The sequence below is a fragment of the Aquila chrysaetos genome, chromosome 10 (genome assembly GCF_900496995.4).
Source record: "Aquila chrysaetos chrysaetos chromosome 10, bAquChr1.4, whole genome shotgun sequence".
NCBI lineage: Eukaryota > Metazoa > Chordata > Aves > Accipitriformes > Accipitridae > Aquila > Aquila chrysaetos.
In genome coordinates this window covers 25,431,906-25,452,295 of record NC_044013.1, presented here as the reverse complement: position 1 = coordinate 25,452,295, position 20,390 = coordinate 25,431,906, and the positions used below count along the sequence as shown (strand labels likewise).

The 20,390-nt window shown below is 39.4% G+C and overlaps 2 protein-coding genes across 3 annotated transcripts; one reads left to right on the top strand and one right to left on the bottom strand.

Annotated features, from left to right (window-relative positions):
- The first annotated feature begins 1,467 nt into the window (after positions 1–1,467).
- On the top strand, positions 1,468–16,507 carry LOC115347613 (claudin-15-like). Of its 2 annotated transcripts, XM_030029163.2 has the most exons (6): positions 1,468–2,440; positions 2,864–3,139; positions 11,868–12,032; positions 12,182–12,263; positions 14,877–14,987; positions 16,344–16,507. In XM_030029163.2, exons 2-6 carry the CDS (start codon positions 2,920–2,922, stop codon positions 16,441–16,443), a joined length of 678 nt encoding a protein of 225 aa, XP_029885023.1. In that variant the 5' UTR covers positions 1,468–2,440; positions 2,864–2,919; the 3' UTR covers positions 16,444–16,507. The 2 variants fall into 2 exon arrangements, with proteins under 2 accessions (XP_029885023.1, XP_029885024.1); XM_030029164.2 differs by lacking the exons at positions 1,468–2,440; positions 2,864–3,139 and adding an exon at positions 7,418–7,706.
- Positions 16,508–18,411: 1,904 nt separating this feature from the next.
- DUSP28 (dual specificity phosphatase 28) lies at positions 18,412–20,103 on the bottom strand. The gene is made up of 2 exons (XM_030029166.1): positions 19,586–20,103; positions 18,412–18,649 (listed from the first exon to the last, which is right to left on the bottom strand). The coding sequence occupies exons 1-2, from the start codon at positions 19,931–19,933 to the stop codon at positions 18,512–18,514; spliced, it is 486 nt and encodes a 161-aa protein (XP_029885026.1). The 5' UTR covers positions 19,934–20,103; the 3' UTR covers positions 18,412–18,511.
- Between the last annotated feature and the right edge of the window lie 287 nt (positions 20,104–20,390).

Below are 20,390 nucleotides of genomic sequence, written 5' to 3'. Positions count from 1 at the left end.
TCTTTCTGATTGCACTGGTGGGCATGGCTCAGCCTCAGAATTTGCTTGAACTAAGAAATGATTAGCAGGTTCAAAGTCGTATATTGCTGGCGTTAAAATGTATATATTCATATGTAAATGAAACCAGTCTTGTAATCAATGCTCTGTCTCTGTTTTTCTGTTTAACAAAATGAAAAAGAAGTAAAAGAGTTTTTTAACTTTCCAGTTTAGACACTTTTATCGCTCATTTTTGCTTCCAGAGAGCATATCAGGAGTGATTTGTTTGTTTAAGTGACTTGTAAATATTTTTCTTTGTTAACCTTTCCTGTCCTGTGTTCAAACCACATACATTTTGGCTGTGCTGTTTTTAATGTTAAGCTGATCTTTTTGCTCCCCCAGGGCTTGTTTTTATCACAGTACAGTTCTTAGTTGTGTATAGCCTATGTGTGCAGTTTGCGAGGGATGATGCTCTGGGCTTTACGCATTTATTTGATTTTGGTTTATGGTCATTCTGCTTTGGACAGTTGCAAAGCATATTTGCTATTAGTTGTGCCATCATCTCAAATCTACAAACAGTGACAGTGTATGCCAGCAAGTACAATCAAGTCCTGAAGGGCAGGGTGTACGTGGTACAGGTTGAAAGAGGAGGATGGATGTGGTGTTGGCTGAAGTAACAAGCTCTTTGCTTTTGAAATCTTCTCTTTTGCAGATGGTTTCTATTAGCAAACTCTTACCCTGTTAAAGCAATGCATTTTGGTGGCATTACTTCTATTGTTAAAACTAGAAGAGGTAAGAAATCAGCACCGCCATAGCAATAGGGACTGCAGTCTTGTGCATTGCTGGTGGCCCAGAAGGAATAAGGTATCGTCTGGACTGTCCCATGGGTTTTGCGTAGTAGCAGCAGAGTCAGGAAGGGATGAGTGAGAGTGGCTCCTTGGGGCAGTGGAAGACACGGAAAGGAGGAATAACAGCAGCAAAATGGTTGCAGAGCCATTCTGGGCTGCAGACCTCCTTCTGCCAGGAGCCAGGGAGGTCTGTCCTGCCCTGGGGCATGTCTGAAATCACTAACAGTTTTGTTTGTTAATGTGATCCACTGGACGGTTGTCTGTCTGCACTAATTACTGATTGCAGGCCTTAAATGCTGCCAGGGAAATATAAAGAAAATGGATTTTTTTTAAACAAGCAAAGAACCCCACCCGCCGGTTTTGTGGTTTGTTTGGGTTTTTTTTTTTCCACTGGCCCTTGTTTTACTCACTGGAGATGTGCATTTCAGGAGAGGCTTTAGGGTGCTCTGCTCCTGCCTTGTGTGGCCTATTGATATAAGACCCATCACCAGGCTCCCAATCCCCACTGAGACATCAGACCCACTACCTGGCCCCTAAGGATTCAAATACCAGGACTGCATGTTTTGTTTTCTAAGTAGTAAAGATTTTCTTTGCACGCTTGTCTTAAGAAGATCTGGAAAATAAAACAGCTTTCAGTTGGTCCATTGTATTCTTCTTGCTGCTTTACATCTCCCTGTATGTTGAATTGAAATGTCACCATCTAGAGTCAGATTGTCACCACATGTGCACCTTTCTGTTGAGGAGACTCACCCACAGTGAGGAGCTCATGCATGTTGTATCATCTCTAACAGGTGCATTAGTACAGGACAGTCATTTTAAGGGTAGGAGAAGGATTCTTACAGTGGTATTTGTAGTCCTGCTATAACATGGTTGAATGTGGGTCAGGGTGGAGGAAGGTTGTTACTCTGTATTTGTGAAATCTGGTTTCCAAGCTTCTTCACTTTGAAACCTAGGATATTTTAAATTATTGTATTTTAATGAGAAGTTTGTGTTTACAACTTTGACATGTCCTACCCATAGTGATGGTGCAGAGCATATAGTTTTATCTCCTTTTCCTTACTGCCAGGAATGAATTGTGATTGCACGGGTCATACCTATGTAATAGGTGGAAACATTTATTTGGATTATTGGCCTGCCCATGTGGTGTGAAGTCTGCTTGAATTTGTTGCTTAATTTCAATCTATAATTTATTTCAGATATTCTCTGTTGCCAGTTATGTGTGTTTTGAAGATGTTACACAATCTCTTGAGAGACAAATGCTCCATCCTCAATGTGAGATTAGCTTTTTATAGTGGAATACACACATTATAGGGAAAGCAAATGATATGCCAATGGTTGCCAGGTTAATCTGAGCATCTCTGGTACTAACTTACATGATTTTGTTGTCATTTTCTTATTTGAGTTGCCCATTTCACTTTGCTGTAGCAAAAAGGCATGCCTGAGCCTTTGTGCAACAGTTGGGCAGAGCTTTGGCCCCAGGTCCTTGATTTTTAGAATGGGGGGAAAGGTCCTAAAGAGTACGAAACTTTCACTTGTTTGATCAAACTGGTCCTCACAAAGTGCTGACGCTGTCTAGCAGGAAGGTGGATGAAGCAGGTTAGAAACATACCGTAAACGTGAGTATCAAAATTTATTTTGTTTTAATTTGTATTGATAGGCATTGTAATTGGGACATCAATAATTTATTAAAGCATTTGATAGTTTTAATTTTAAAATAATTTTGAGTTGCAAACAAGTAAAGAACGGAGGAAACATTGCAAATTCAAATTAGATAATTCCTCAGTTAGGGCCTCTGATTTTGCTCTGTTGGTATTTTTTGTGGTAAACATGTATGGTAATAAAAGTGTTCTTCAGAAAATACTCAGATGTCATAAAATATGTAAGTATTCCAGTTGTTTAATGAGATTTAGATTGCAGTTCTACAATTCCCTTATGTGATAAACTGTTTTGTAGGTAGGCGTCTTTTTGATGTTTTCGTAAAGGTCAGGCTTGTGTAAAGATAATTCCATATACTGTATGTGTATAAACTGTTTCAACAGGTTTCTAATATCAGAAATTTTGGGAGGCTTCTTTGAAAACAGCTTCTGTCAGAAGAATGGCGTCGTCTTCTCTACAAATTTATGCATTGCTGCTGGCTTTAGCAGGATTCACCATTTTACTTGTTACTACCATGTCCAACAGATGGAAGATTTCGGACACTGCAACAGTGCTAGTTACTGCAGATTGGATTTCTGAAGGTCTTTGGATGGACTGTGCAGTGACTGGTTTTGGATCAATACAGTGCAAGAAATTTCTCTACATGTTGAGTTCAGAGAGTAAGTGTGCATGGCATATGTATATAAAATCCAGGCATGTAGTTTTATTCCTTCTTTCTGGACAGCATGTTAGCGTGGTTGGATGACATATACTGTGGTTGTCACAGAGGTTCTAGTATGGACAGGATTTGTCCTGTAGTACTTGCAGACAGGTTAAAGGGCCCCAGTGAAACCCGTATGCTTCACCCTGCACTTCAGCTCAGTAACTGCTGTGGCTTGATCGCCAGCTCTGTTGTGTTGACATAGAGGTATTGGTGATACACAATGAATCTAAGATTTTTTTTTTTTTTTTCTTGTTTTGGAAGAAATAGCATTCTTTTACTCGGCCTAATTCTTAACTACTAGCAGATCATAGGTCAGTGAGCACTGGTGCTTGTTTGTACTTTGGTGTGAGACAGGACTTCTTAGATATTCCAGAGCTTGTTTGATACTTTGTGCTAAATCTGTGTCTTTGTTCTGGAATTTCTCAGAGGTGGCCAGCTTAAATTAAAAATACGTCTGTTCAACTGATGCTTTTGTGTTTTCTGAGGTAGACCGTGCTAGCAGGGTAGTTTATCTGCAAATGGAAAGAGAAGAATTGTCTCTGTAGGGATTGAAAATTATTTGTTTGGATTGTTCTGGATTTTAAAAATATCTTTCTGTAAACACCATTTTTATGGTACAGGACTAGGAAGGACTGACATTGAAGTTCTTTCTTCAGAAAACTGAGTGTAGAAACAGTAACAGTATAGCCTTTGAAAACTGTTAAGCTCATTAAGCTTTCTGTCTTAAACAGAACTTTGCGTTTATTCTTTTACAACTTTCAGTATTGTGCAGTCACTTTACGAGTTATATAATGGAATAATTTCTTCAAGCCTTCCCTGCTTTATAGATCTCTGATTACTGTCATTGCTGTTTGTCTGGACTCTTTCCAGCTGATTTATCCTTGATGTGCAGTGCTTAAAACTTACAAATACCATGTCTCACAGATTATGAACGCTTGTTTTTCTTGACACAGATATGGACTCCACTGAAGTCAGAGCTGCCTAACTTAAAGGCAGATCTCTAAAACGTGAGAGTTTAACCCTCAATAGTTAACTCTCAAGATTCAGCATATTTGTGGTTCTTCCTCAGGGCCCTGGCTTCGGTGGCCTCATCTGCTTTCATAATGATGGTGCCAGTTTAAGTATCAGCATCCTGTAATGAGGCCAGACTTTGTAGCCTCAAAAGGAGGCTAATCCCATGCTTCTAAGGATTTAAAAAACATTTAAACATCTCATTGCATCAGAGACAATGTCAGCTTTTCATACTGTTCTGGTACCTGTTGTGCTCCTCTCTAAGACTTCCTCTATGTAGGTATCAGGATGCCTAATTTTCATTTGGAAACTTAGACATGATTTCTGGAAATTAGAGTGATGAGATGGGGCCAACAATCCTTCAGTTCTCATATGTGGTAGCAAGATGGCACGGATACTTACAATGGTGTGGCAGCTCTGCTTTGCTACATGTAACAGGGAGAAACAGATGCTTCAGCCCTGTTATGGAGACAAGCAGAGTCAAAGTGGGACAGCCTTCTTTTTTGTAAATGCAGTTTCATTACACCCAATGTGGAAAGAAAATATTTCCCAGGAAAAGAAGGGTTCCTGGTGAACTGAAGCAGTCACCTCCCAGGAATTCTCTTCCCTCCTTTCCCATGGTCCCCATAACTGGAAGAGAGGATGCCTGGTTGGCAGGGCTCAGTGGATCATCTTCAGCTGTTCAAAGAACTGCGTGTCCTCTAAAATCAGTGTGGGGTTCCTCATGCCAACTGACAGGCATGTCATGTGGCTGTCTGCAGAGCAAGTGCTTTCTGTTGCAGGGCTGTTTCTCTTCTTACAGTGTTCAGTCAGCATTCGTGGGTCTTGTACAGAAGTGATCAAAAAGGTACAGGCTCATGTTGATCAAACATTTAAGGTGTTAGTATTTTCAGTATTTTTTTCCCAACTGTTTTGGCTGATCTGATTTTAAAAAATACTATTTCTGCCTGTAAACCCTCTCTCAACTATACTACATGCAAATATGCTCTGTTTTGAGAATATCAGAGGGGTTAGGAGCAATTTCTCTCCTTGGTCATATATTGCTACGGTCATATATGTTCATATCTTGGCATGTCTATGTTAGCATTTTACTTACATCAGGAGTATGCTTTTATAATGAATTTTCCAATTATTTCCATTTACTGCACTTGTTTTGCATTGCGGAGTGGTCTTGGAGCGTGCAAACTGGTTTCCTCGTGGATGAAGCGAAGCAGGGAAATGTGCTCCAGGAGTGCACTTCCAGACTTCCAGTCGTTGGCTGGCATTCAGTTCACCCAACTGGGTTAGAGCAAGTCTGAAGGAAAACTCCGAATTTGTGGATGGTGTTGATGTGAAGCTATCAACACCAACTCTTTTACACTGCTGATGCAGACCCTCCTGCAGAGAGGTGTTTGCTGTTATGTCCATCCCTTACCAAACCATAGTTTATGAAATTTAGTGAAGAATAACCCTATGTTCTTCAACACCATTTCCTTAGGCAATGATTAAAATGCCTGATCCCATATAGGAAAAACTCACACATTCCAGGTCTGTAGTTTAATCTTTTCTGTTTATACCTGTGCTTTCTGACTGCCTGTTGAAATAGCTTTCTTAATTAGGAAGAGATTATTTTTTTAAAATGAAATTCTTAAATTTTTTTTTATCCTTGGCAGCAGTATAAAATCTGGGAACACTTGATTCAAGGCCCCAGCTAAACTCAACTTTGAAAGTGCTGTCAGCAGAAGTGATTGCTGAGGTCACCGGGGTAGCACCTGTGTGGATAAATTAATTTGAAACTCTTTGAAGGGCTTTTAATGGGATGCAGATACTCCAGTATACTGGTTTACTATGCCATCATTTTACATTTACTATGCCATCATTTTTCAAATTGCAGTGACTTAGCAGAAGGAGGGAATTCTGTAAAAGTCACCCAAGAAGATCAATTCTTACCACACGCTATCTAGTTTCTTTAAAAGATTGCAAGTACAGAGCTGCACGGGACCACACTGGCTGTGCTGCCAAATCTGTTCTTATTTAAATCAATGGCAATGATCCTCTTGGCTGCCAGGGGAGCAGAAGTGTTGTGGTGGCACTGCAGCATCCTTTTGCAGCTGAACCTACAAACCTACAGCATCAGCTCAAAGTGACCAGTGAATTTTGAAAAAAAACCCCAGATATCTGTTATGGGCAAGTTGTGACTCTCTCAACAGCTAATCCTTCTGGTAGTCTTTATTTAAATGCCGTGAATCTGTTACCATGCTGCGTCATAGCAGGATTATTTTATGAAGAAACTCTGACTCCATTTCCTGGAGATAAGAGCAGGTTATCGCTGCAAGAAATGGTTAACCCCGTTTGGATACACAAGCAGTTTAAGGTATTAACATTAGTGGGCGATGTGAATTGAGTGTATGGTTTTGTTTAGTCAAGAGCAGAAGCAAGTAAACCAAGTTTAACATACTTCTACTTTGCCTAGAATATATATTTTTTAATACTAAGATATTCTAACAAACAGATGCAATCAGCTGATATGTATTATTTTTCATATAGCTGTTTTCATTCATAGTTTTATTCCTTTTGAGATAGGTCTGTCACACTGGCTCATTCATGCCCTTATATTTCATTTCTGTGAAACATACGTTATTACAATTGTATTCCAGTGTAAGTGGGACTATTTTTAAGACAGAATGTGTTTAACTATAGATCAGTAGACTGTAAAATATTGATGGAAACCACTCATCCACAGACTTAACCTTCCTGAAAGAAGCTGGCAGTACAGTTGCTATGGATTACTTATGACCGTAACTCCAAAAAATGTGATAAATTTTCTAGCAACAGAATAAAGTTCCTGTTCTCAAGCTTTTTTGTGCTTGAGTCATCAAGAAAATAACACAGTAAATTTTTTTATTTGAGGTCAATAATAAAATTACAAACAATTTTAATCTTTTGAAAACCCTAGTTGACTTCAGAGGAGAGACAGAAATAAAATATTTGCCAATATTATCACTCTTACAAGATATTTTTTAGACATAGTGACTGGATTTTCTAGGCTGGGACTAAGAATAGGTTCATTTTGTTACTTCTTATTCGAAAAAGAATTAATATTGTGATTTTTTTTGAAATGTTAATGTCTTTATCGTGAACTGCTCCCACTTCTTACAGTCATGCACTGTAAGCTTTATCTCTGGGGTTGAGCAAAGAGCAAAGGTAGCCTCATTTTGGAGTGAAACCCAGAGATAAAACAGCAAGGAGGCTTCTGAAAGGCTTCATTTGATTGTAATCTAATTATAGGGATATTTAACTGTTACTACTCACAAGCATGACTGCTGCGTTGGAAATTGTTGGTTTTCTTTTGTGCTTGGTTGGGTGGGCGATTATTGGAGCTACTTTGCCGAATAATTACTGGAAAGTCTCCACTGTACATGGTAGTGTGATCACAACGTCTACATTGTTTGAAAACCTGTGGAGGAGCTGTGCAGAAGACAGCACTGGAGTATCCAACTGCAGAGAATTTGACTCTATGCTTGCACTGCCTGGTATGTGACTTTACACAGTCTTGTTTATATTGCTTAAAAATTTGTTGGAAAAAAGTAGAAAGGCATTTGTTTTGGTAATCTGGTAGTACTGGAAAATAACTGGCCAAGAAGGACTTTGCGGGTTGAAGTAATAAAAATCTCTTAAGCAGCAGTATGTGTCAAGCACATTAGGAAAGGCTACAAAATAAGGCAAATGAAGTCACTTGATCAAGCATTTATTTTAATAGGCATTTTGTATATGGTGTAGTCTCTTTTCTAGCATCTTGGGGAAGGAATTAGTAGGAGACATTTTTTAACACATCTTATGACAGTTCCATGTTTATTTGGAATTATTGTGTAGGCCTTCTTTTGCAATACTTGATAGCTAATGTATTATAGCTGGAGATTTTTCATATAATAGGTAAGAAATACTATTTCTAGCTAAGAAGTGGTAGCGGTTTCTGCGTGTTGAGACTGGAAATCATAGATAATGCAAGAAATACAATGAGTATATGTTATACATACTATAACCTTATATTATGAATATAAATTATAGAATGAAAATATGTTATAAATTAATATACTTGTCAAGACTTGTTAACTAATGTCTTGTTGGATGTGGTTCAAAATATCGGGAAATTTAGATCTGCTGGCTCCTGTGCTCTATATCAGTCTTCAGGAGGATTATGGATTGTCCTCAAATGCTCAACTAAGGCAAGATTCTGTGGATAGTAAGCATGTTTATAGACAGTAAAGCTCGTTTTTATTAATCTTGAGTAATTCAGTATGTAGATACTTATCCCAGAATAAAAATGCCTTCCTACTTAGTTGAATCTACACTGGGATGTGGCTAAACTAAATAGGTAGGAGGACACTCCTAAGCTGAAGAATGTGTAATATAGGATTAGTGGGAATGAGGTATTAAATTCACTTTCTCTCTGTCTGAAATAAACCTATGTTGTTTACTAGCTCTGACACTAGTGTAGCAATTCTTTGAAACTGTCTGTGCCCAGTATTTAGGGAATAAACTGTTCTTTTCATCTTTCAGTGTTATCTCACAATTGGTTTTAAAATGCATGTGTGTATTAAGAGGAACACAACCCTATTTAAACTTCTTATACTCAGCAATAGCAGGATCGTGTCCATTGGACATTATCCTCTGCAGAGTGCTTATGTGAGTGTGCATTTGGTTCGTGTATAAACTGCTTTAAAGGTTGGTTCATAACTTACTGCCACTGGCTCTAGGCAGCATCTTGTCGTTGGTGTGTTTACATGGGGTGCTGCCTCTGAGAGTGTCACAGAGCTCTCATGCATGTAGATGTGGGCAATGGGGCCACATCAGGTCAACATCTTGGAGCTGCCGAGAAAAAAGTGGGTTTTAAAGAAATTGCAGCAGGGAGCATGACGAGTAGATGTGCTAAAGCAAAAGAGAAAGGAAGGCAAGCAATAGCAAGGCTCCTGGAGAATTGCAGATAACAACATGGAGTCAGCAGGAAGGCAAAAAATGGGGCCAGACAGAAGGGAAATGAATAGGCCAGGCTCTGAAAATGAATTTGTGAAGATTAAATTTGATCTGTTGAGGAGGAGATCAGTTACACTGTCGAGAAGATGCCAGTGTATTTGAGGGGTATATGCAGGGGAAAGGGAAAGGGGAAGGGAAAAGCAGGTATCAGAATTGTAGAGAAAAAAAGGGTTTAGAAAGGAGAACTGAAAAAGAAACAAGTTAGAAGACACTGAATTGTAGAAAAAGTTGAGAGGACAGTTGGGCAAACCAGGACAGAGGAAGAAAGTGGGGTTGGTAGCAACAAGGGCTGAGCAAACAGTGGGACCTCCAAGAATGTCTGTAGCACTTGCAGATATGAGCCAAGGCTGATGAAAAATTATCATGGTCAGTTTAGGTGTGTTTCAAATTGCTGTTTAGAAACTTCGCTGAAACTGCTGCAGCAGAAGATGCCAGGAATTGGTGGGAGGGGAAAAAAAAGAAAAAAACAGAAGTGTCTTTGTTACCTCTCATCAGAAGAACCATAAATATTTTCTGTGAAGGTTTCCTTATTGGCAGCTGAGCTATGTAGTATACCTCTGTTTTTTGTTTTGTGCATGGGAAATATCAGACTTGGTTCTTTTAAACAGATTTAAAGCTTTTGAATGCAGCAAGCCATTAGCCCAAATCACAAATTTTTGAAGTAAAGACCTTTTTAAAAGCAATATTGCCTAAGATTGAAACCGTGACTGGCTACTATGTATAGCTAGCACTATTTATCTTGTCACAACTAGATCAAACATTTGCTATAAAGCAATTAGTTAGCTGCCAAATGGTTTTTAAACTCTTTTTTTTTCTTCTTTTTAAGATACCGTAGGTGTTTCTTCCAGTGACAGGATTTTGGGATAATTTCTTACAACTAGTATTGATTGATAAAATGAACTGACTTTGTATCTTGTTCAGTAAGCTCAATTTTAAGATAAAAACAAGAAGAAATTGAGCTTTCTGGACTGTGGGGTAAGGTCCTCAGTTAAGGCTGTTGAGGTTATCGTATTGTGGTACAAAGAGGATATGGTATGAAATCTCTTCTGTTAAAATAATACAGCCATTGGCTTGCAAGCAGTTAGCCTGAGGATGTGCTTGTGTGTCCTGGAAAGATATGGGGAGTCCCATCTAATATTGCAGGAGTCCCAAAGACCTGAAGTGTAAGTTGATGGATCCCTGCTATGGGTAATTCCTGCTGCCATGGTGTAAGTTCGTTCCCAAACTAGAAAGCAGTGTTGGAGTTGAGTGCTTGTCCTAACAGTATCTTCTGCAGGCAAAAACCTTCAACCGTTAATGGTACTTTGAGGGGTCTTTTCACTTTTATTACTGTCTGTTTTTTTTTTTCCCCCCAAAATTTGAAAATTAGTGATTAACAAAACATTAATTCCTCGAACAATGTTATCCTTTAATTCTGTGTGTTTATCTCATGACTGCTTATTACTGTCTTTGATAACTCTCAAGCTTGCAGAACCAATACTCTTAAGCCACATAAAGCTATACAGTCTGCTGAGTTTGAGTGTGAATGTATTATCACTTTGCCTCCTGTTTCTGTGCCTGATTTTTGTTATCTGGAGAGTTATGGGCTCACTCCACTACACAGCTAGAGAGCAGGTTATCAATGGAGCACATGGAGGTGATCAGGGAGCAAGAGCTTGAATGCTAGCATCAATGACATGACTGTCCAGATGCAGTCCAGTTGAGACCCTTTTGATGTGTGGTTAGAATCATAGAATCATTTAGGTTGGAAAAGACCTTTTAAGATCAGTGAGTTCAACAAAGTTAGCAGCCAAGACCTGCCAGATTGGTGACACTCGGCATGTTTATCTCCTAACAAAGGTGCCAAAGTGCCCTTTGACCTGGAACCTGCCAAATCTAGGGTGCCATTTTAAAGGAGCCCGAAGTCCCTGTCTGACCTTCCTTCTTAGGCTGGTTAATAATCTGATCCAGCTTTTTGTGCAATTGATACCTAAATGTGAAGACTGGGAGTTTAAGTGATGCAGAATCATCAGCATACCAAATTCCCTAACGTGACCACACCAGCTGTAACCTCTCTGCACGAGTATGCCTTAGGGAGGAGAGGAGTGCTGCAGTGCTCAGATCTGCTCATCTCCCATTCATTACCCCGACTCAGAGTTTAAAGTGCACTGCTAACTCGAGCACTTTCTTTCCCATCTCTCACTGGAAGTAGTAAAGCTGGCATATTTTTCCAATTCCTCTGTAGTGCCAGAGCCCCGCACACCTTGACTAGGACCTGGAGTTCAGAGGTGTCCTGTGTGCTCAGCTCTATAGGTGTAAGGAAGTCACCAGGACTTGTGAGTAGGAGACTTACTTCTGCTCCTGTAAATGGCCATATATATGCATTTTCACAGGAGTTAAAGATGTAAGCTATGAGGCTATGAAGGATTTACTAAAGGCCCAAGAGGATTTACTGAGCTTATAAAGTGTAAGTGTAGTTCAACTCTGAAATCTGATTGACTTGAAGACTAAACACTCTAGGGTTTGGATGCTTCTCTGAACCAAATAAAAAAGTTGGACAAGACTCACTCATTACTGCTCCTGTTAATTTTGTCACTCCCTCTAATCACTTTATTTTTTCAGCACAAGGTTAATATAATTTCTTTACAGATCCTGATTTGTTTTCTCTTTTTCTGTCTTAGCTCATATTCAGGCATGCCGTGCCTTGATGATTGCTTCCATCCTTTTGGGATTCATAGCTACTGTACTCTCGCTGCTTGGTTTGAAGTGCACAAATGTTGGGTTGAGCGATGAAGATGGAAAAATGAAGTTTGCTGTCACGGGAGGATTTCTTTTTATTTTAGGAGGTAATATCAAGGCTGAAATGAGAATGCTATCAATACTTTGTATTGCTTTCACAGCTAGATTAAATGAAATGAACACTTGTTCTTGGTTTAAAGCTATTACAGCTATTAAAGGAATCATTCACCTGTGTGCTTTTCAAAATTTCTGGTAGGTCTCTGCTCCATGGTGGCTGTTTCTTGGTATGCTGCGATGGTTACTGCTCAATTTTTTGACCCATTGTACGCTGGAACCAAGTAAGTTAATAGATCTGTCACACCAAACTCCATCATGTGTTACAGACAGCTGCACTAACGTCAGCTGCTCCAGAGTTTCAGAACCTGGATGGATCCTGTTATCTAGTCATACAGGAGGAAAAAATTGTCTTCAGGGAATCTTTTCACCTCAGAGATGTTGGGGGCAGGGAGGAGAGTTCTCTTCTGGGAGGTTTAGTAAATGTGTGGGGAATACCAACCCCACATCTGTGGGGTTTCTGTATTGTGTTTACATTTTCTTGTCAGACTCAATTTAGTGCAATTTATGAAAAAGAAAAGGTAAAAGTCTTAATTTTCTTTGGCATTTAGACCAAAAGAGGTACAAAATTCTAGCTATGGCTAGAATACAATGCCTCAGATGTTCAAGCAAATGAAAAACCAGCTTGAACTGCATACTAGTGACCTGCAGATAGCTGAGAAATGTCATTGAAGTGTGCTGCTTGTCTTAAGTAAAAAAATATTGTTCACTATATATTAACAGCTCAACATTTGTTTGCCTTATGAATTAAAATGAGACAAAGTTTGTGAGATTGTCAGCTCATACAGTTGCGCACAAACAAGTTTCGAGGTATAAAAGCAACAGTCTTCAAAACCAAATGCCCGCTTATGGCACCTTATCTAGGTCAATAGATTTAGCAATGAGGAACAAGGGTGGAGGTGACTGGACCTCTCCTTCAGAGAGGGGGAAAAAGGGGGAAGGAAACATAATATATTGCCTGTGGAACATGAGAGAGCTGGTTTGGGGAAAAGGGGACATTTATAATTTGCCAGTACCTCTACTGAGTATATAATTTTTAGATCAGTAAACTATAAATCTTTAGCTGCTAGGATCATATTTGAAGTGTTTTGTAAGTTTCCTCCTGCGAATCAGTTCAGGGAAGTCAGAGGTGAAGTGCTTTGTTATGAATCAAAGTACTTTAAGCAATTGCTTTGGATGTTTGTCAGTTTTCCTTGTGTTTTCAAACAAGCACTTACAAAGAAATTGCACTTATGAATACTTTTTGTTGTTTTATATCCCCTTGAGAGAATTATATGAAGGGTAATAAATACGTTAGAGGACCAAAACAACTGTTGATAAGGAATTTCAGTTAGTGGGATAGTTAGCAAGTTTTATAGTTACCTGGTATAGCTTTGGGGCTTCAACATCAGTGCATGTTAATCAGTTACCAGACTGCATTCAGTAGCTAAAGAAATCTTTTTTTAATATCTAAACTTCATGTTCAAGACTATTGATTCACTAAGAACTTCTTAGTGAATTAACTTTGATCACTGGTAAAGGCAGACATGCTCTTGAGGAAGTTTGTGCTCTTTGGACTCTCTGAGACAGCTTTCAATTCAATTGCAGGCCAGTATTGATCGTCACTCTTAAGAGACTGGCAAATCTGGTTTTTCAGATTGCATTTTTTTGGCCTGACTTCAGCAAATTAGTAAAGTTAACCTCTACTAATTCTTAGAGGAATTTCTCATACAGATGTGAAAGCAACCTAAGTAAGTTCTGCAGATCCCTCCTATATACTTTCCTTTGGTACGACATCTACAGCATTCCTGTCTATAGGTGACTAGTGAGCAGAGATGATTGCACGCCCTGGGCAACACTCCGTGATTGTTCCTTAGTATTCCTCCAGCAACTTGCACTCCTGTTTTTTTGAGCTAATGATTGTCTCCTTGTTCTGTGTTTGGAAAGCGCTTAAAACAGTGGAGAACTTGTGGCTCCAATGTGCGATGGGAACACAGAGAGCAGTGAATGTGTGTAAACCTCTGAAACCTTCCTGTTAGCAATTAAATCTGGAGTCAGAAACTTCGACGCTTTTAAATAATGATTTTGTGTTTACAGGTGGAAAGAAAACACACGTATCTGGTTTCAGTACACCTTCTACACAGTCCATGACACTTATTTTGCCCTTATATTAGGTATCTCAGACCACAGAGGTACAGCCATATTGTGGTTATAGTCTTTGTCCGAATATAAAAACTTGTTTTCCTCTTTTTGTGAAATTCCTGCCAGACTTTCCCAGGCTTAATTGTGCCTAGTCTTTGGGTCAAATTCATTATCAGAGAATTTCTTGCACTGGACTAGGGAGGTTCCTGAAAGGTGTAGTTTTGTACAGTAAAATGGGGAACTATTCTTTTTCAACCTGGGACTATTCATAAATGTATTTCAGCCATATAACCACAGAGTGCTGAATATTCTTTAGGATATGCAAGTTTGAAAACTAGCCTTATACAAATAGCTACTTGTAGGTGATCTAGCATTGTGTTGTGGACTGCACAGAAGGTATATTATTATCATTTATTATCAATAATTTATTAAATATATGCAAGTATTATTGCTACTTATCTTTATGTTGCTTACTACTTCCTGTACTGTCACTAATTTGGCAGAGCAGTTAAATATACATGTAAGAGTTTTACTGAACAGACACAAAGCCAGATCTGTTCTCCTCCGTTGTCTGTTGAAGTACCTTTCAGTTAGCTGATTTCTATGCAGACTAGAATTTGTTTGTCTGCATGATTTGTGCACCTTATGGCTCAGTCTAAAATAACGGCTTTGTGATCCTGGTATATGCTGTTTCCATAAAATCTTTCATGTTTCAGGTATGAACTAGGAGATGCTCTGTACTTAGGCTGGGCTGGATCTGTTCTTTATATGCTTGGTGGGATCTTACTGACCTGTTCATGCAAAGGGAAGAAAAAACAGGATTACAGGTAATCTTGGATTTGTCAGCTGAAATAGTAGCTGTCAATTATATACCATTTTCTATCTGTATACTGTTCTCTCTCTCTCTCTCTCACCGCCTGGTATAAATCTGTGGCCATATAAAGTACAAACAAGAAATTGTACCTATTAATTCAGTGCTATTGCACGTCAGATTTGTGATGGCAGGACAAGCTATACCAAATACTTGTGCTTCCCAGATAGATAGTGTACTTGTTGATACTTTGCCATCAGTGGTCACCTGTAACTAGTATTTGGTAATTCTGGATATTGCTGATGGTTCTAAGATCTACATGATGAAAATGTGCAGTGAAAGAGCAAACTACCTATTGCCAAAATAAAAGTATATCAAAGAATATAGTGTATTATAATTAAGTTTCTCTGCAATATTTACTACTATTAAAATATTCAAACACCATTTAATTTGCAGAAAGTGTAATGGCATTTCCTTCCCAAAGCATATCCAACTGATCATTAGACACATATGATTTTTTTCTTGTTCCTTATGGAAATGTTTTGTTGCGCATCAAATCAGAAAAGTTGAGATTTCTGGCCTCAGCAGTTAACCTTGCCTGGATTTTTTTTTCAATCTTAAATTATTCACACATACAGAAGGTTCCTTTCTGAAGGAGAGGGATGAAATTGTCAGAAATAGCAGTGGTCCGTGTCTACCCAGAAGAGCCCAAATGGCTTAGAGGCTGTACTGGCTAAGCTCGAGAGGATGATAACATGGAAGGAAGAAGCATGCTCACTGCTGCTGTATTTAATCTTAGGAAAATTATGTTAAAACACATAAGTGAGAGCGTTCCTCTGATACTCCATTGCCTGATCTGAAGCCATTTAAGTTTTATGGTAATATTTCATCAGCCACATTGGACTTTAGATCTCGCTCACCATACTCTGATACAAAGTACCAAATGTCCTGAAATATCTTGAAAATCATGACAGCTGAAGGGGTTGGCTGATGATACTTCTGTTTTCCTTTCTTATCATCTTGATTCCTGTATTAAAAACCGCAGCTTGCACAAAGGAATTAAGGTCTAGGTTCTCTTCTGCTTTAGGGACTTGACTAAAATGCCTCGAGGAAGAGCACACATGAGTTAGGACTCCAGAGTGTGTTTCTGGTTATGAGAGAGATGGCTGTGTTGCCTGTCAAAGAGCCCATCTCTTTCCCCTTAGCTGCAAGACTGATGAGAACACTAGCCCTCTAATTTCTGGACTTTTGTGAAGTATGTGCTATTGGTGGGTTGTATACTGACCTAAATGAGTAAATTCCTAAGTATCTGAAATTGTGGACGTTTGTGTAATACCTATTATTTTGTATCTTTTTTTTTCTTAATTTACAGTTGCAACAAATATGCATATTCAGCAGGCCAGGCAGCTCAGCAGCAGCACATTTACACCAAAAATGCTGAGACAGTCATAAGCAACAAAGAGTACGTCTAAACTTACCTTTTACATCACTTGTAATGTTGGTAGGTTATGAACTCAAATAAAGAAGTCAACTGCTTCCAGGGTTCCGATTCCAAGTTGCAATCTTTCGTCTTAATTTGGAGCAGTGCAAGGAGGAGGTATGGTTTTTAATGTAAATAGGAATGGTTTTCTGAGAATGGTTTTCAAGTGTAAATGCTGTGATGTGAAATCCTGCAGCATGAAGGTTTTCTGCATGCTGAGAAGCCTGGTAAAATTTAACCACAGAGTGTGGTCTGTTCTGACAATCAAGAGCAACTGTTTCTATTTCAGCTGACTCAAAAATGCGGAACTGATATGCTATAGCTGACTGCAAGTTAATACGCCTGACAGTTAGAAATGTATTGTGTTTTCATTAATGTTTAGCTTCCTACTTTTGTTTAGCAGCTTTACCTTTTGACAGGAAATAAACTTTATTCCACAGACTGACTGAAACAGATTTTTTGATGAGTGGTATCCTTGGCCATTAATAAGGATATAGTCTATATACTGTGGGCTTGAAGTCTCATACTGAAACTCATATTATGTATGATAGTCAAGATTTATAAAAGCTACAAAAAATTCCCTAACAACCACTCAGCTCCAAATCTGCAGATGTGCAACAAATTTCTTGTTGGTTGTAATGCAAATACCAAAGATAAATGATAGAGAATGAACCAAACACAGCTGGGAGTGGAGAAAGCATCTGGTGCAAAAATGCCTTGTGATAACTAAGAAAATGATAGCCCCAATTTTTTATTTTTATTTCTATGTTTTCAGCTTTTAAAATAATCCTATTTTAACTTTGAGCAATCTTTAACTTTGGGAACTTCTACTGCACCTGAATTGTTTAATTCATGTAATTTCCCAGCGGCTTTATTCTCCATCATTGTTCCATCGTTAGAATTTCTGCTTTAAACTACTCCACTGCTGGCAGCATATGTTTGAGTTGTGTAAGCACTTAGACAAATGACGATGAGCTAACTTTACTTTGTATTGATGCTTTGAGCAACGTGGAATGGAATTTCACACTGCAGGTTCACAGGTTTCATAACTTGTCCCTTTTAAATTAGTATTAATACAGTTCGACAAAAGCCTTGGTGTTTCTCTCTACTTTTAATGTCTGATGATAAACATAATTGTAGTCTGATTTAGAAGTTTCATGCAGCCTCCTTGATATCCCAATAGATAATTTCACAGGGCAACCTGCAAGCAGTCTTAGCAGAAATGATTTAGCCATGTTGCTTGCAAGCAGATACAGCTGACTTGTAAACTGACATATTAAAGCATGAATTGGGCACTGATAGGTCTTGTTAGGCTTAATAAGTAAAGCTAAAAGGAGTTAGGATTACTTTTAGATTGCCAGTGTCATCTTCTTCCCTCCACTATCAACTGTTGTTTTTAAAATCATTCCTTTGGTATTTTGGAGAATGATTTTAAAAGCTGAAAGGCACTTACTTAACTTGCATGGTGGCAGCTGAACTCCTTACCATCATCTGTATATTCCATCCTCTGGATTTTTAGGTAATTTTGTGATGGTATTTTGGTCTAGTTGAATGTTCGGCAAATGCAGAACTCGGGCAGAGACCAAGCAGTTCCAGTGTTGGTTTCCCACCAAAGGTTGTATCATCTCATGAACATGAATTGTGAGCCAGTAGGTGAGATGATAGAAATTAAGAACTTCCTTGGTCTGGCATCAGGTCGTCTCGCGATGTTACTGGGAAGTTTAATTAAAAACCAAGTGTAAAATCCCTATGTAGTAACTCATTCATTCGTTCAATACATTGTTATCATATTCAGTGTCATTCAGAGGAAAATAAATGCTGAAGATACCATGCCTTTCTCTGGATTGTTTACAGTCATCCAACCATTTTCTGTTTCTGCTGTTTCTCCCTACTTATCTGCTCTTTTCCATGCACCTTCAATGGTAATACTCTGAATGAATTTAATGAACCATCAACTCAGTTTGGGGAGCAAGGCATTTTATGTATAGGTGATATATGCAGTGTTTTTTGTTTTTTTTTTTTAAATCTGTAGCAAGCCACTTAACTCTTTAAAAACATCTTCACACATTGCTATTTTTAAGAAGTCCTTTGCTCAGCAGATCAGACTGCTTTGGTATCTGCAAATCTTCTTCATATCTCTGCAGCTGAGACCAAAATCCTGCATTGGGTTCTGCTACTGGTCTGGCAGTCTTCACAGTCTAGGAAAAAGGAAAGACATTGTAGAAGCAAGGGTGGGTATCATGCAAATGGATTTTTTTCCTATTAGACTTTTGAGAAGATTTACTTTGGTTTTGATTTGGCTACAGAATAATAAACAGATATTTTGGTGAGCTGACCTCACTCTGTGCTTGCCAAGACCTCCTGACATGTGGTGCCTGTTACAGAATGGACTCATGGGCAAGACATGAAAAGGAGCTGTTGAATTTTCTGGAAATGTGAATGTCTCTCACACAGTGTGGTGACACCGCTCATGTTTAAGATATGTGACCAAGTTTCAGGCTGTCTGCGTGCCTCTGTCTAGTACTGAGCAAAACAGTTGTCTAAATTAGAGACCTTAGTGATGTACCTACCAAATGGCTGAAGATTAAAAGACTGTAGAGCACAAGTCATATATATTGGATGGGCTTCCTAATAAAGTTGAGATGCTATTAGTCGTAGCTAGCTAGTCCCTAGCTATTTAGCAGGCCTAACAGATGATGTTTCTTTGCTGCGTTGAGCTGTCACGTAGGTGATAAGAGCAAATCCTGCAAAACAACTTCTGCACACACTCACATCCATTTCACTCATTTTCTTTATCTCTCTGTCTTTAACTTCACTTATCATGACTAAGCAAACGATAGGGAAAATGTTCACAAAACAACCAACTTTGCGTATTTGCTACCAGTGCTTAAAGCCTATTTGCATTTGTAATTATATTTGTCCCAGAAACCTCGCCTTGAAAGCTTATTTGTCCAAGTTGGGGGTGAAAAAACTTACAGTGGAATTTTTATTCAAATGTTGAACATCTACATAACTGCTAATAACCAGGGGAGAGCACCAAAGTAATTCTCTGAGAAATCATCATTATTCATAATAAGCATTGCATTTCTCACCCAAAGGGTGTCTAAATATAAATCTGGGTATAAGTACAATACCTCAAAGGCATCCTTGAGTGTGAGCTTTCGGTGTCTCATCAGATAAGCAGTGCAAATGGCAGCTGATCGGCTGCGGCCATTTTTGCAGTAAACTAAGCACTTCCCACCGCTCTTCACAGCCTCTTCTATAGCATTGCTGCACTGTTCAAAATACCGATACAGGTCTTCAGCCGGATCGTCGAACACCGGTATGCGTATGCCCTGCACCTGTTGGAGGCTGGGGAACGGCTGCTGCCTGGTGACATTAACGCAGAAGGTGACGCCCTCGCGCGCGAGCAGCTCCTCGTCGCAGGCTGCCCTGGCGTTGCTGATGAGCAGCGAGGTGGTGACCTTGCAGAGCTGGAGCATCGGCCGCCAAGGCCGCAGTGTCACCGGCACCACCGCCCCGCTGCAGAGCTCCCAGATCGCTGCCTCCCGTGCAACATTTGAGCCGCGGCACAGCCCCGGTGCGGCGGCACGCTGCGGGGATCGGGGTGCCAGTTGCTCCCCCCGGCAACGTATATGGGCTGCACTGCGCTGCAGCCAGCTGGGCTGTGCTATATTTATTCCCTCTGTACGGTCTTGGGCGTAAAGGCTTCAGGCAGGTCCTAGTGCCTGCTGGATCCCGAGAGCTGCATTTAAAAAGCTAAAAAGACTTTCAGAGCCCACAGATCATTTGTAAAACAATGGGGTTTGTGCAGTCCCTATCCCTATAGCGGCTTCTTACAAGAAGCTAAAACCCTTGTCTTCCTCACAGGAAGGCTGCTGCTGGGGTCAGCACTGATGCAATATTGATCTGATCACCTTCAGCTCACAGCCAGCTCAT

Excerpts from the sequence above, each read along its gene's own strand:
- DUSP28 (XM_030029166.1), bottom strand. The coding sequence starts at position 19,933 with ATGCTCCAGCTCTGCAAGGTCACCACCTCGCTGCTCATCAGCAACGCC. Across the intron at positions 18,650-19,585 it reads CACTCAAGGATGCCTTTGAG|ACTGTGAAGACTGCCAGACC; the intron begins GTATTGTACTTA and ends CCTTTTTCCTAG.
- LOC115347613 (XM_030029163.2), top strand. The coding sequence starts at position 2,920 with ATGGCGTCGTCTTCTCTACAAATTTATGCATTGCTGCTGGCTTTAGCA. Across the intron at positions 3,140-11,867 it reads CTACATGTTGAGTTCAGAGA|CTCATATTCAGGCATGCCGT; the intron begins GTAAGTGTGCAT and ends TTTCTGTCTTAG. Across the intron at positions 12,264-14,876 it reads CCATTGTACGCTGGAACCAA|GTATGAACTAGGAGATGCTC; the intron begins GTAAGTTAATAG and ends TTCATGTTTCAG.